We start from the raw sequence: 15605 nt of genomic DNA, 5'->3' as shown, positions 1-15605 counted from the left end.
CAAACCTTTGTTGGCAAAGTAATGTCTCTGCTTTTGAATATGCTATCTAGGTTGGTCATAACTTTCCTTCCAAGGAGTAAGCGTCTTTTAATTTCATGGCTGCAATCACCATCTGCAGTGATTTTGGAGCCCAGAAAAATAAAGTCTGACACTGTTTCCACTGTTTCCCCATCTATTTCCCATGAAGTGATGGGACCAGATCCCATGATGTTCGTTTTCTGAATGTTGAGCTTTAAGCCAACTTTTTCACTCTCCACTTTCACTTTCATCAAGAGGCTTTTTAGTTCCTCTTCACTTTCTGCCATAAGTGTGGTGTCATCTGCATATCTGAGGTTATTGATATTTCTCCCGGCAATCTTGATTCCAGCTTGTGCTTCTTCCACTGTTTCCCCATCTATTTGCCATGAAGTGATGGGACCGGATGCCATGATCTTAGTTTTCTGAATGTTGAGCTTTAAGGTAGACAATATGGTAATTTGATATATGTATGTATTACAAAATGATTACCACAATAAAGTTAATGAACACAACCATCACTTCACACATTTAACTTGTGTGTGTGTGAAAGAGATAGCGAGAGAGAGAGAACTTTTAAGATCTACTCTCATAGCAATTTTCAAGTGTACAGCACAGTATTGTAACCGTAGTCACCATGCTGTGCATTAGATCCCCAGAAATTACTCATCTTCCAACTGCAAGTTTGTGCCCTTAGGCCACCCTTTCTCACTTTCCCCACTTCCCCACCCCTGTCAATCTACCAATCTACTCTCTGTTTATATGGCTTTTCACTTCTCAGATTCCACATATAAGTGATGTCGTACAGTATCTGTCTTTGTCTTTGACTTACCTCACTTACCATTGTGCTCTCAGGGTCTGTCCATGTTGTTGCAAATGGGATTTTGCCTGTTTTGATCCTTCTAGCTACTTTTAGAAGAAAGTCTCATGCCCATCTGTGTATAATCCCTCTTTCAACTTGCAACCTTCCTTTTTAAGGAAGCACAGGCTTCAGTTTCAATGCCTCAAAAAAAAAAAAAGATCGATATTAGCTACAGGAACATTTCTCTGAGTCTACTTTTTTGAACACCAGCCCCTCCAGACAGAGTGAAAAGAAAGTTTAAGAAATGCTACACATGACCTATTCTAATAACATTGTTTTTTTTTTTCATTGGTTTTCTTTTTCAAGTTACTTTCCATTGATGGCCAGTGGCTTTTGCCAATCTAGGGGGCCCCAATCTTCCAGACCATAGACTAGTACCTCCTGTCTGATCAGCGGTGGCATTAGATTAGAAATAAAGTGCACAATGAAAGTAATGCACTTGAATCATCCCCAAACCACCCCCCCACCCATGGTAAAATTGTCCCTTGTGCCAAAAATGTTGGGGACCGCTGCCCTAATCCATCAGTGAGGGCTGGACCAGCGGATCCCAACAGGCTCTCTGAAGGCTGGGCTTTCTCCCAATACCATGGTCCCACCTCTGATCCTCCTTCCATCCCTCTGCGATGAGCCGGGTGGACTAACGCAAGATCCTCCTGCTTCCTAACAGCAGGGTGGATGGAGGCAGCCTTGTCAGAGGCAAGCAACCTAAGCGACACAATTCATTAGGGTTTCATTAGGACTTCCTCTCAGCTGATTCCTTGTCCAAAAAGTAATTTGATCATCAACACAACTGTCTCAGCGGGTGGATCTCATACAAGTCGAGCAGGCAGGAGCTGGAAAATTCCTTCATTGTCACCTGTGGCTCAAAGCTTCTGTCTGTGAGTGGTTTACCTTCGACCTCTCCTTCTCCATTACTGAAATGCTGCCCTGTCTCAGAAGGAGGGTTTGGTACCTGGGTTCTTCGATGCTCCAGACTGAATTCCTTATCTCCATTTTCCTCCTCTACCCAGCTAGCTGCCCCCTGTCCTTCCAGTCCTGGCCCACTCCCGCCTCCCACCCCATTCTCCCACTCTCTGCCTTGAGAATTCAGACTCAAATGTAGTTCTTCACTCTGGGTCTATATCCACGGCTAGGCCAATTGTTCTAGCAGATGATCGTCCCTTGTTCCCACAGACCCTCGTTTCATCAGGATTGTTCCACCTGCCTCTTTTCTGGTCTAACCTACTCTAACCTACTCCTCTTTTCTTGTTCACTCAATTCTCCGAGTTCCTCCCAGAAGACAATTCTCTATACTACTCTCCTCTTGAGAAATGATCAGTGTCTGTCTGCGTCTCACCTCCAAGAAACTTTCCTGAAGACTGTACTTTTGGAACATGAGTTCCTCTGCTGCTGCTGCTAAGTCATGTCTGACTCTTTGTGATCGTATGGACCCTAGCCCGCCAGGCTCCTCTATCCATGGGATTCTCCAGGCAAGAATACTGCAGTGGGTTGCCATAGCCTCCTCCAGGGGATCTATGGTTAAAAGAAAGTTTGAGAAATTCATTGTTTTATATATCCCTCTTGGAGCCTTGAAATGCCCATTACCATAGTAAAGACTCTGAGAAGTCAACTACAAAGAAACTTTTAAAATTCTTTTTTGAAATTCAACATTTCCCCAATGTTTTTGAGTACAATTTTTTTTTTTTTTTTTTGCATGACAACTCTTAGTATTTCATGAAAAGAAAATGCAGCCCCTAGGAGAACGTCAGGTGTCCGTAGCTTGGCATTTAACCTCTCCCCAAATTCATTTATCTTCAGACTGCTTTTTCAGTCTCACATGTCAGTACAGTCACTCTGCACATACTGTGGCCTCTTTACAGCAGATATTCTGAATTCTCAGACCTCATTCATTCATTCATGCACTTAAGTAAATATTATCCCGTGTTTATTTTGTCCCAGAATATTCCTAAGAATTCATCAGTGATAAAACAAACTCCCTGACCTCATGGGACTTGTATTCTAGGGAAGGGAAGATAATGGACAGCACTATGTAAATTGTAACATAGCAGCAGTGTGGTAAATACTGAAGAGAAAGGGAAAGCACATGAAATATGAAGCAGGTGTGGGTGTTGTGGGAGGGGGCAGACTTAACACTTTAGGCATCCAGGGAAGGCTCCCTGAGGAAGTGGCATTTAAGTCAAGACCTGAAAGGGGATTTAAATATGCTTCTGGGATAGTTTCAGGAACTAGCAGTCCTTGAGCACCTGTGTCCCATTGGAGACTAAGATGAGTGAAAGTTGAGCCTTAATCATTGCACAGGTCTGTCAATTTCCAGTTTACTCTTATTCCTAGGGAACTTACTATGTGCCAAGAAGTGTTGCCAAGTGCTTTGCATGCTGCCTCATCCATTCTTCACAGCAATTCATGAATCAGATATCATTATCTTTACATATAACAGAACTGAGACTCAGTGACTATTTCAAATTCCACAGCTACTAAGTGATGAAGCGCAAAACTGGTATCCACCTATTATACTGAATGAGGGATAATGGAGGTGTGGATGATGGGCTGGGGGAGACAGAGAAAGGAACAAGGCTTCTGAGCATCAGTGATTTTTCAGATGGGCAGGAACTGAGACTAGGGTCCTACACGACTCCAAGTGTGGCACCCCCTTAAAGTCTGTGCCTGGGTCCCCTGTCCTGTCCTGCCGCTGGAACTCCTTCGAGGTCCTGTTAGGTTAGATATGTCCTGGGATATTAAAGCAGTCAGGCTTTTGGACCAACTTATCCTGATCCTTCACACTTTGCCTTCATAACAATTCCATATCATACCCTACTGAGTAACTGTACACTATGTGGTTTTATAGGCCTGCAGCCAACCCATTTCACTCTGAAAAAGCTGGGAGCAAAATCACTCAACCTCCACCATGCCGTGGGATCCTTCAAAGTTTTAGCTGCTCAATCATGTCTGACTCTTTGTGACCCCATGGACTGTAGCCCACCAGGCTCCTATGTCCATGGGATTCTCCAGGCAAAAATACTGGAGTGGGTTGCCATTCCCTTTTCCAGGGGATCTTCCCGACCCAGGCATCGAAACTGTGTCTCCTGCATTGCAGGCGGTTTTTTTACTATCTGAGCCAGCAGGGCAGCTTAAACTCTTAAGGGCATCTTTGAGGCGCTTCTGGAATGAGCTTGTTTAGGGCATTTCCCAGGCTGACATCTCAGCAGCCCCAAGATGAGCAGACACGTGGTACTTTTTAAAGCGCAGGTAGCAGCACCATCCTATGCCACCATCACAGCTGTTCTGTGGCTTTATCTTTGGAACCACAGGAGCAATTAGCTTTCTCAGAGAGGTGATGTTTTGCAGCCTGGATAGCTCATCACCAGGCAGTGTTCACCTCATCTTTTCCAAGCTTCTTTTTCTGGTCTGGCTCATTCTGCAGCTTCATTATCTTGAGTCTATTTGGCATTCCCAGTGCCTGCTGTCTTCTTTTTCCGGGCTTCTTTCTAATTAACTGAACCGCATCTGCTGTTGCCAGCTAGAATATGTCTGCAAAAAAGAAACGATGATATGTTTGTACTTTGCAGGTTTTGATGAGCAATTAGACTTTTTCGAGCATACGGAGCTAATGTGTCAGTCAGCCAATAAACATTTATCAAGAATCCATTGGAGATGGAGCATCACTTGAGGGTCTGAGAAGGAAATGCAGTAAACAAAGGCTTCCTCTTGGCCAAGTCTGACAAACTCCCCCATGAGGAAAACTTCCAGCTCCAAAGCGAGGGTCAGCTGGTCCAACATCTGAGGCCCAGAGAAGGAAAAGGACTCATGCAGGGCCACACAGCACAGCCTGGTTTTCTGGGCTCAGTCCACTAAAGTCTGTACTGAGCCTGCTGAGAAGACACACTGTGCCAAGGACTGAAGAGTAGAATGGCTCAGTGTGTATGCCGTGTGCTAAGTCCCTTCAGTTGTGTCCGATTCTTGGTCACCCCATGGACTGTAGCCCACCAGGCTCCTCTGTCCATCGGATTCTCCAGGCAAGGATACTGGAGTGGGTTGCCATTTCCTACTCCAGGGGATCTCCCTGATCCAGGGATCAAACCCACGTCTCTTAGGTCCCCTGCGTTGGCAGGCAGGTTCTTTACCACTAATGCCACCTGGGAAGTCCCCGTGGCAGCAGCAGCTTCGTAAAAGATGTGCGTGCTGAGCTGGGTCTTGAAGGTAATGCACGGTGGTTCACCCAGGGAGAAGGCCCTTTCCATAGGAGACTTTCTAATTCCTTTGTGTGAGAGTTCAGTAAAGCACGGTGATTGCCTTCCTGCAGCGTCATTCACTCCAAAGGCACAGGAAATGACACCTTTCATCCCAGAGGTCTGCCTTCAAAAGACTTCATTTTCTGTTTCACTGATTACGATGTAGTGTCTGTGTGGTTGACTGAATCTCCTGTAGCGCATACTAGGGGAATAGTGAAGTCTCAGAGGTTGGAATCCTATCAGAGTCCCTCTGCCATTCCACAGCTGGAGTTGCCATGCCATTTGATGAGGTTGTGAAGCTCCATCTACTTGTCTTTTTTCCCTCCCCTCTCTACTGTGAGCTCACTGAAAGCTTATGAACCTATTAACTCCTGACACATTGTAAGCGCTCACTAATGTTGGATTACCCTCATGAATGAATGTGTTTGTTGATTAAGAAACTGTGATAAAAATGCATCGTCTTGATTTACATTTTAAGCTGGAAACATTTCTGTGGTTAAAACAGTGGCAGTCTTTCCCATGAGGTGAGATTTTGGCAGCCTTCATTTTCCTTGCCTCTTCTGATTTCTAACCAGCTTCAATCTGTGTGGTAGGTCCCTGCGTCTGGGCTGCAAGGGCTCCCTCCCTTCGACCCACCTGATGTCACCCAGATCTACCCTGTTCCTGCCAGCATCCGGCCAGTGCTGAGTAAATACCGCGTGGAGGTAGGGGGCCAGGAAGGATTGGGCTGTTCTTTCGGACTAAGGGCACTGGTGCATTGCGATCGCAGCTGGGTTGTGTCAGGGGACTGGTGGGGTCCTGGGGGAGACACAGCTGCTCAGAGGGAGCCCTCGAGGAGCGCACCATCCCTTCCTGGAAGAACATACCGTAGTTCCCAGGCTGGGGCACCTGATGTTCCCACCCCTGAGCCACACCTGCTGCCTCCTCCCCAGGGCCTTTGAGCGATAGCCCTACCTGTTCTCTCTTCAGGTTCTCTTCTGGGGTGTCCGAGAAATGAAGAAGGTGCAGCTCCTCTCGGTGGATCGTCCCCAGGTCCTCATCGAGTGTGCAGGACGGGGCGTCAAGTCCTGTGTGATCCAGAGCTACAAGAACAACCCAAACTTCAACGTCCAGGCAGATGCTTTTGAAGTGGTGCGGATCCCCCCCTCCTACCCTCAGGCCCTACATGCTCATTCCCTTCATTCCCTAAGATGTAACTCACTCCTTCATGAATTTGGGGGGATGTTTTAGAGTTTCAGGTGTCCACTACTCACAAGAAAGAGCAGTCTAATTCAGTGAAGAGCCAGAATGTCAGAATGAGACAGACTTTTGTTTTGTTTTTGAAACTTCCAGGTGAAGATCATTTAGTAAATCAAAGCAGGTTGACAGTGGTTCCTGAAGTGTGGCCCCCAATTCATCACCATCACCCAGGAACTTATTATAAATGCAGATTTTCAGGTCCTGCCCCAGGACTACTGAATCAGTCTGTTAGGGGTGAGCTGGGGCCCAGACACCTCTGGTTTAACAAGCTGTGTAGGAGACTCTGATACACACTGATGTTTGAGAACCACTGGCCTGGAAGATACTGTCAAAAAACTAATGGTCAGATGTTTTAAAAATTATTTGTACATAGCATCTCAGCAGTTTGCATTTGAACATATGCTTCTAAAGTGATGTTTGATACCTGTGCTTTTTCTTTATTTCAGTACTGTTTTATGCTCTGATTTGGAACTAACTGTGAAATCAAAGTTTGCTTTGTCCAGCCCAGTCAGCTCCAACAGACACAGATTTTCTATCAGCAAAGTGTTAGTCTCTCAGTCATATATAACTCTTTGCAACCCCATGGACTGTAACCCCCCAGGCTCCTCTGTCCATGGAATTCTCCAGGAAAGAATACTGGAGTAGGTAGCTGTCCCCTTCTCCTGGGGATCTTCCTGACCCAGGGATCGAACCCAGGTCTCCCGCGTTACAGGCAGATTCTTTACTGTCTGAGTCACGACTAGAATTAAAGAATGTGTACTGTGTTTGCAAAGCTTCCACATCAGGCTTTATTGAGCTTGGGGTGGGGGAGGTCACCAGGGTAAAGAAATGGATGGGGTGCTGGCCCTCAGTTCCATCTTAAGTGGCCCAACTCTCATCTGTTTTATATCCTGGATCTGTGTTTCTCTGAGATGAGGGTTTGGATAGATAATGACAAAATAAGAAGATTGAAGACGACTTGGGGAGTGTGTGATTTTTGCAGTTTATTTGTGGGTTGAATTGTCAGTGCCATCCCTCATATGTTGCATGATGACTCCCTGACTTGAGAAGACAGTGCTCCAGCCTCTGGCCAGCTGCAGGCGTGACCCGGAGGGATAGGGCAAGGCAGGCTCAGAGGAAGGATGGGTGCCTGGTTGGCTTTGGTCCTGCTCGAAGACAGGTCAGCTCAGGTCATACCCCACTCCATCCTCATCTCTCCCTGCAGGAACTGCCTGAGAACGAGCTTCTGCACCCGCCCCTGAGCATCTGCGTGGTGGACTGGAGAGCCTTCGGGAGGAGCACCCTGGTGGGCACTTACACCATCAACTGCTTGAAACAGTTTTTGTGTAAATCCAGGGAGCCCCTCAGCCTCACCTCACAGGTGGGCGGAGCCCAAGTTGGGAAAGGTAGGAAGATTCTAGATCTTGGAGCTGTGGGCTACGAAGTTGTGGTACCTGCAGGTGTCCACTCGGGACCCCAGCACAAAACAAATGCCCCAAGGTCAAATGGATCTTTCTGAAGGATTTTCTCCTGCGGTCCCCTTTGCTTCTTAGCTGCCAGGTTCTGACAGCTGATGCCTGACATCAGGGTCAACTCTTCTAAGAAGGGTTCTTTGTGACTGGAGCTCCATTCTGCCCCTGCTTGTGTGAATGCTAAGTCGCTTCAGTAGTGTCCAACTCTTTGCAACCCCATGGACTGTAGCCCACCAGGCTCCTCTGTCCATGGGGTTTTCCAGGCAGGAAGACTAGAGTGCATTGCCATGCCCTCCTCCCCTCCTGCCCCTACCCCCTGACATTCTCTTTGCTTGATGTTACTGGAATTTCTCTGCTTGGGATCCAGGTGCAGGGTCGAGTTCATTGGGTGATGTGGCTCTTGCTGCACAGTCATCACTTGTCTCTGCAAGACTGCGGTCTCATTATTTTCACCGGCCTCTCCATGCTTTAGTCCTAGTTTCCCCACCGCATGCCTCCCACTGCTGATGCTTGTAAAATCTAAATCTATTTGATTAACATATATGATACTATAATATTCACTTGGTTTTCCACTTTCCTCACTCAAAGCTATGTTTTAAGATCTGTCCATGTTGCTATGGTTACTTTCACTCATTCCCCCGATCTGGTGCATATACCCTACATTGGTTTCATTATCCCCTCATACTGGACCACTGGGGTGCCTCCAGCTCCCCACTTCTGCAATGTTGTGATGAACATCCTGTGTGTGTTCACTGAGGGAGAATCCTGTGTAGTGGTGAGATTACTGGCTCCCAGGAGATGAATACATGTAATTTTATTAAGTACTTCCAGAGTGTGCTGCAGAGAGCAGTACTGGTTTACATCAGTCTACACTAGTCTGTGCCAACCTATTCAAGTATACAGCAGTCTATTTCAGGCTCCCTGTTATGCACATGGACTCATGTGGCCGGAGTTCTGCCAACACTTTGGGAGTTCACAGACCTCTGGAGTTTCTAAGGTTTCCCCTGGTAAACACAGTGAGGGAGGGCAATCAACACAGAGGATCTGTTCACTAAATCTTGATAAACATGACTCCTACAACCACAGTTATTTAAAATTACTCTGAGGGATCAATAAGTACAATCATTTGTTGATGACCAGTTATGCCCCAGACACCTTACATCATGATCTCATTTATTTCCCAAAGACATGGATATTTTTACTGTCCTTTTATAAATATGGAAAGTGAGGCTCAGCGTTGTTAGGAACTTGTCATATTTGAATTCTGATCTGTCTGATCTCCAGTACTGGGTCCTCGAAATGATCGCCCTGTATTGATTGTAGCCCAGTTGCCTGATCCAATGTCCTTTCATTTCAGATATTTCAGATTCATCAGTTGCCACTGAGCCCTCTGAGACCCTCAGCTCCGTTCAGGAGGAACCGAAAGATCATGTCTTTGTGGATATTGAGCCTCCTCCCACAGTGGTACCTGACTCAGCCCAGGTTCAGGCAGCCAACCTGATTGACATCCCTGACTCGTCCCCGATGCTGGAGCCAGAACACAAACCCGCAGCCCAGGAGCCACCAAAAGATGGAAAAGCTAAGGTCAGAATGTCATCTGTCTTCATATTTACAAGGCACATTAGAGTTTGCTGACAAGGTTCTAGATACTAATCCTCCCATTAGTTGTGTGAGCACAGCAAGAAACTTCACATTTCTGAGCACTAGTTTCTTCATCTGTAAAATGGGGACACTGATACCCACTTCACAGCATTGCCGTAGAATCAGATATGTCAGTGTATATGGAATTAAAGTGTTAGTCAAATGTGACATCATATTTAATGGAACAGAAATACTTCTCTACTCATTGGCTTGGAAAAATGATTTCCTCATCTAGGCTTATTCCACAAATATTTTGAACCTACAACCTACTTTGTATAACATCTTGTGGGACCAAAAAGATTTGGCTGAGATTCTGTAAGGGGAGATGGATAAGTATACAAGATCATAAAACGGGGGCAGGAGTAATCTTTTAAGTCATAATTTTGAATGCAAAATCCTTGTGTACCTACCAATTGACTCAAAGAAGAAAGCAGTTTTGAGAAAGTCCTAAGAGAGGACCTGCCCAGCAAATGGTAAAAGCCGAAATAAGAGGCAGAGTGAGATAGATGAATCAATATTTTCTCGGGCTCTTCCCATCTCATCCAGGCTCAGTGTGACTCTCTGACAACCCACAGGTTTCTCTCTGTCCCACCAGCAATGTAACTGAGGCTTGGTGTTACAAATCTCAGTTGAAGTGTTTTTGCTACCATAAAACTGTGGGTTTCACCAGTTCAAAGATGATTTAAAAAAAGATCTCTATCATGTTGAGGTTTGACAGAAAACAACAAAATTCTTTAAAGCAATTATCTTGCAATGAAAAATAAATTAAAAAAAAATATATATCTTTGGATCCGCTGTACCAGATAGAATGCCTGCCACATTGTAGGTAGCCAGGAGATGAGAACAAACAAATGATGCACACAAGGTCATGAGGAATCTGTCAGGACACAGCTAACTGTCTTCTCCCTAAATGCCTGCTTTCTGCCGTATATACATCACACTGCCTCCCCATCTCCCAGTCACTTGGTGTTGTCAGTCTCATTTATTTGCACCAGTTCCAATCAGATATGATGCTAAAGGGGGATTTTCTACATTATGCCACTTAATCCTCATGACAGTGAAGTGAGCAGGTGTTGGGGGCCAGCGTGAGGCACTCCGCCCGTGGCAAAGGTCATGAGGAAGGAGGCTCGACATACGCAAAGGCGAGATCGAGCCTCAGGAGTCCCCCTGGAAATCCTCAAGCGTCTACCCCCATAACCAGAGCCTGCCTACTTTGCTACTTTGTGCTCTCACCTACACCTCTGACTTTACGGGGAGCTGTCCCCCACCACCTGTTTTGGAGAATGAGTTAACTTAGAGCTCCAGTTAATAATAATTCCTGGGCGTGACAAGAGTGTTTTAACCTACAAACTTCTCTGAAGGTCCTCTAGCCTGCCTGACAGGCTTGTCCGGCCACATGTGATTGCTCACAGCCTCCCAACCGTGAGAGGCATGAGATGCTTTAAACCTTCTAAAAACAGGTTCCTTAGAAAAGTTAGAAAACTATTAGTATAAGTATAATGGGCTGATTAGAAATTGTATTGGTGAAGGGTTTTTCATTTGTTGAGCCTGTGTTTGTTGCTAAGTCTCCACATCCCCTGCCCTTACACACATTAATTAACATAAAGAAGAAATAAGTATTAACCTTTGATATTAATCACATTAGACCTTAGGCTAAGTAAATTCTTTCCTTATCTAAAACCCACTACACCCTCACCCTATAGGAATGTAACTTTATTTGGGCGGCGTCTGTTTTAAGAATAATCACCCCTGGAGAAATAAGCGGTCCTGGTTGACAACCGTTGTCACAAGGAGAGGGTCATAAATTGTCAGCAGGCCCCCTGGCCAGAAGATGATGTAACACCCCTAAGACCTCTGTATACATTTGTATGAAGCACCTGACTTTGATAAAAGTCAGGACTGCTGACCCCGCGTGACTTTTGCATAACATCTCAGTGTATAAAAGTAGACCACGGAAAATAAAGAATTGGGATCAGTTCCTCGAAAGATTGGTCTCCCCATGTCTTTCTCTCTCTCAAATTCTGGCTGAGTCTCCTTCTGGAGCACGGAACCTGCCATGCTTACTAATTATGCCTGGGCTTCTAAGATCCGACCGGGGAGGCCTGTGTTTCCTCTCCTTCGGGAGAACGGAAGGACGCCTGCGGCCTCCGTAAGTGGTGCAAACTTCTTGTCTTGAAGTTTTATTGGTCTCCAGCGTAAACCAAGCTACTCAGCCCCTTTTCTCCACTGAATTTTCCTACTGAGCTATCCTCATTCCATTACTCTTTATACCTCTAATTAATATCTAATTGAAGCTATTGTATCCTGATCCTCGCCGACGCTGTGCCCTCTTCAAACTCCCTGGATCAGCGGGGCTGGACCCTGGCAAGCAGGTATCATTGTTCCTAGCTGAGGAGACTGAGAATCACAAAATTTCTATTTTTGTTTATATTGTGTTTAGAAGTTCATTCACTTTCTACTATACCACGTTGTATCATATAGATTGCTTGTCTCTTCCACTCAAGTCAAAACTTCTTAAAGGTGGGGATTGTGTCTAACCCTTAGATTCCCATATCAACCATGATATATATGTCATAACTACTCAATAAATGCCAAATGAATGGATGACACATTATTAAACTTTTATTTATTAAGGAGAATGGGGAGCTGTAATAACAAAACCTGCCAACGCCTCCACCCATCTCCTGAGGGTACCCATGTATCCTCTTCCTTAGTAAACTGCTCAGCCACCAGCACGCAGATTCTTGCCACCAAACTAATAATCCATCCCTCATTCCTTGACAGGACTCCAGGAAACCTTCCCGGAGGTCTACTAAAAGGAGAAAGAGGACCATAGCTGATGAATCGGCTGAAAACGTCATTGACTGGTGGTCAAAATATTATGCCTCCCTGAAGAAAGCACAGAAGGTAGGTTCTTTCTTGGCTGTGACAGTCACGTGCCTTGATAAACACACAACACCCTTTACCACCCCCTCTAAAATGCTGCATTAGTCCCTCTTTATGGTTCCACTCTAGGTAGGCTCTACCTGGGTGTGGTTCCATTAACTGCTGAAGGCTACAAGCCTGGAAGGACCAGGGTTCAGAACTGCAAACTCCTTACTGTCTGGCTGGAGCTGGCCCTAGGACACAGGCTCTGCTGTAAATGCTGGCAGGATGTGATGTCTATCTTGGCATCCAGAGAATCTGCCCACCTCAGGGAGGTCCAGCCAGGAGAAATGGGGTCTCTAGACAGGTGGGCATCAGTGAAGGGAGCTTCAGGTTTACATGGAGACACCCAAGTTCAAGTGTTCTCCAGCTGAACTCTAAGTTCAAAGGGGAAACTATCAAAGTAAAGGCTAGGGTCTTGGCCTTAGCAAATGGCAATAATCAGCAGATCCTCATGCTCCTGGAATAAGAAAGGAATTGAGTTATAAAGTCAGAGAACCAGTGGGGAGTGGGTCTGGAGATTTATGGAAAAGCTCAATGGCTGAGTTTGGTAAGACTTCTCATCCTTGAGTTAAAATGGAAAGGAAATTCTGATGTTATTATCATATTCTATTGAATAGGAACTCTTCTGTTCTTTATTTGGAAAGACTGTATTTCTTTTTTTCCCACTTTTTTTAATTAGAGTATAATTGCTTTAAACTTCGTATTAGTTTCTGCTATACAACAATGTCAATCAGCTATGTTGTTGTCATTCAGTCGCTCAGTCACATCCAGCTCTTTGCAGCCCCATGGACTGCAGCACACCAGGCTTCCCTGTCCTTCACCATCTCCTGGAGCTTGCTCAAACTTGCTTAATCAGCTATATGTATACATATATTCCCTCCCTCCTGAACCTCCCTCCTACCCTCACCCTTTGTGTGTAGGTTATCACAAAGCAGCCAGCTGAGCTCCCTGTGTAACGCAGCAGCTTCCTGCTAGTGTACATATGTTAATGCTACTCTCTCAGTTTGTCCCCCCACAACTTCCTGCACTGTGTCTACAAGTCCATTTTCTATGTCTGAGCCTGTATCCCTGCCCTGCAAATAGGTTCATCAGTACCATTTTTCTAGATTCCATTTGTATGGGTTGATGTTGTTTTGTCACTAAGTTATGTCCAACTCTTGCGACCTTATGGACTGTAGCCCACCAGACACCTCTGTCCACGGGCTTTCCCAGGCAAGAATACTGGAGTGGGTTGCCATTTCCTTCTTCAGGGGATCTTCCTGACCCAGGGACCAAAGCTGCATGTCCGGCATTGGCAGGCAGGCTCTTTACCGCTGAGCCTGCAGAGAAGTCTTATATATATATATTAAGTGAAGTGAAGTGAAGTGAAGTCCCCCAGTCATGTCCGACTCTTTGCGACCCCATGGACTGTAGCCTACCAGGCTCCTCCATCCATGGGATTCTCCAGGCAAGAGTACTGGAGTGGGTTGCTGTTTGCTTCTCCAGGAGATCTTCCCAACCCAGGGATCAAACCCGGGTCTCCCGCATTGCAGGCAGACACTTTACCATCTGAGCCACCAGGGAAGACTCATATATATATATATATATATAGTCGTGTTTAACTCTTTGCAACCCCTTGGACTATGTCGTGTTTAACTCTTTGCAACCCCTTGGATTATACAGCCCATGGGAATCTCTAGGCCAGAACACTGGAGTCGGTAGTTATTCCCTTCTCCAGGAGATCTTCCTAATCCAGTGGTGGAACCCATATCTCCTGCATTGCAGGTGGATTCTTTACCATCTGAGCCACCAGGGAAGCCCATATATATACATTAATATATGATTTTTTTTTCTCTTTCTGACTTACTTCACTCTGTATGACAGATTCTAGGTTCATCTACATCACTTCAACTGACTCAATTTCATTCCTTTTTATGACTAATATCCCGTTGTATATATGTACCATGTCTTCTCTATCCATTCATCTGTCGATGGACAGTTAGCCATGTCCTGGCTATTGTAAATAGTGTTGCAATGGTATGGAGGGTCCTTAAAAAAACTAAGCATACAACTACCTTATGATCAGGGTCCAGAACTGCAAACTGCATAGAAGTTCCACTATGGGACATATACCTTAAGAACAACTTAACTCAAAAAGACACATGGACCATAGTTTCTCCATCTAGGACTATCCATGAATATTGATATACAGTTAAATAAATAAACAACCAAGTGTTAGTCCCTGTCTCTAAGCTCCCTCCTCTGCTGGAGTGGGCACTAGCACTTTGGGTGAGTGTGCAGCCCTTTCCTCTTTCTCTGTTAAGCTCCACAATTCCAGCACAAACCCAGCAGCCCAAAAAGTCAGCGGGGATACTCACAGATGCAAATCGGGATGATGCTCCAGGGATGCGGAGGAACAGCAGGGAGAGGGGTTGCTTTTCCAGCGGCTGAGAGGAGACTGCACCTAGAGGACAAGGATGTCGACAAGCTTGGTGGCCCTGGTCCTGGATGTGTGGGCACCTCTTCTCTAAGGCAGGGCATATCCCTACACTTTAGTCCTCGGCCTTTACAGCAAGGCTTCCTTTGGGAGCTACCAAGGACTGTTTCAGAGAAGGCAGTGGCAACCCACTCTAGTACTCTTGCCTGGAAAATCCCATGGACAGAGGAGCCTGGTAGGCTGCAGTCCATGGGGTCGCTAAGAGTCGGACACGACTGAGAGACTTCACTTTCACTTTTCACTTTCATGCATTGGAGAAGGAAATGGTAACCCACTCCAGTGCTCTTGCCTGGAGAATCCCAGGGACGAGGGAGCCTGGTGGGCTGCTGTCTCTGGGGTCGCACAGAGTCGGACACGACTGAAGCGACTTAGCAGCAGCAGCAAGGACTGTTTGCATATTCTTTTAAAATGCTGAGGGCTGAGGTAATTCAATGAGAACTGTTAGCAACCTGGGTTAATAAATGAGATGTGAGAGTGTCATCATCTTGTTTCCCTCTTTTCTCAAAGGAAAAGGAGAGCAATTCCAAGGAACAAAAAGGCAACACAGGTGAGTGGCTGTTCTGGGGACTTGTAAATGCAGCATAAAGCCATTTGAGTGAGAAAATGATAAAACAGGAGCCACGAGAGCAACCTTGGAACCCAACGCCCTCATTTCCCAAGTGAGGAAATAATCCTAGGAAGATGACAGCACCTTAAAGAGATTGTGTAGCTGATTTGAGCTGGACAGGAACCAGATCCCAGGAGCCCAGGTCTCCTGAGCTCAG

The 15605-nt window shown here is 45.8% G+C and overlaps 1 protein-coding gene across 1 annotated transcript in view; it reads left to right on the top strand.

Annotated features, from left to right (window-relative positions):
* The window catches only part of FER1L6 (fer-1-like family member 6), a 175416-nt gene that overhangs the window by 116448 nt on the left and 43363 nt on the right, over positions 1 to 15605 (top strand). Inside the window, exons 24-29 of the mRNA XM_010839005.1 lie at positions 5700 to 5810; positions 6076 to 6237; positions 7550 to 7730; positions 9154 to 9380; positions 12222 to 12344; positions 15349 to 15388. Of these exons, the coding sequence (XP_010837307.1) occupies positions 5700 to 5810; positions 6076 to 6237; positions 7550 to 7730; positions 9154 to 9380; positions 12222 to 12344; positions 15349 to 15388 (844 nt within the window). The remainder of the gene's footprint in view (positions 1 to 5699; positions 5811 to 6075; positions 6238 to 7549; positions 7731 to 9153; positions 9381 to 12221; positions 12345 to 15348; positions 15389 to 15605) is intronic.

This window comes from Bison bison, unplaced genomic scaffold, assembly GCF_000754665.1.
Source record: "Bison bison bison isolate TAMUID 2011002044 unplaced genomic scaffold, Bison_UMD1.0 scf7180017864108, whole genome shotgun sequence".
Taxonomy (NCBI): Eukaryota; Metazoa; Chordata; class Mammalia; order Artiodactyla; family Bovidae; genus Bison; species Bison bison.
Note: the sequence above shows the minus strand (reverse complement) of the source record. Positions and strands in the feature narration are given on the sequence as shown.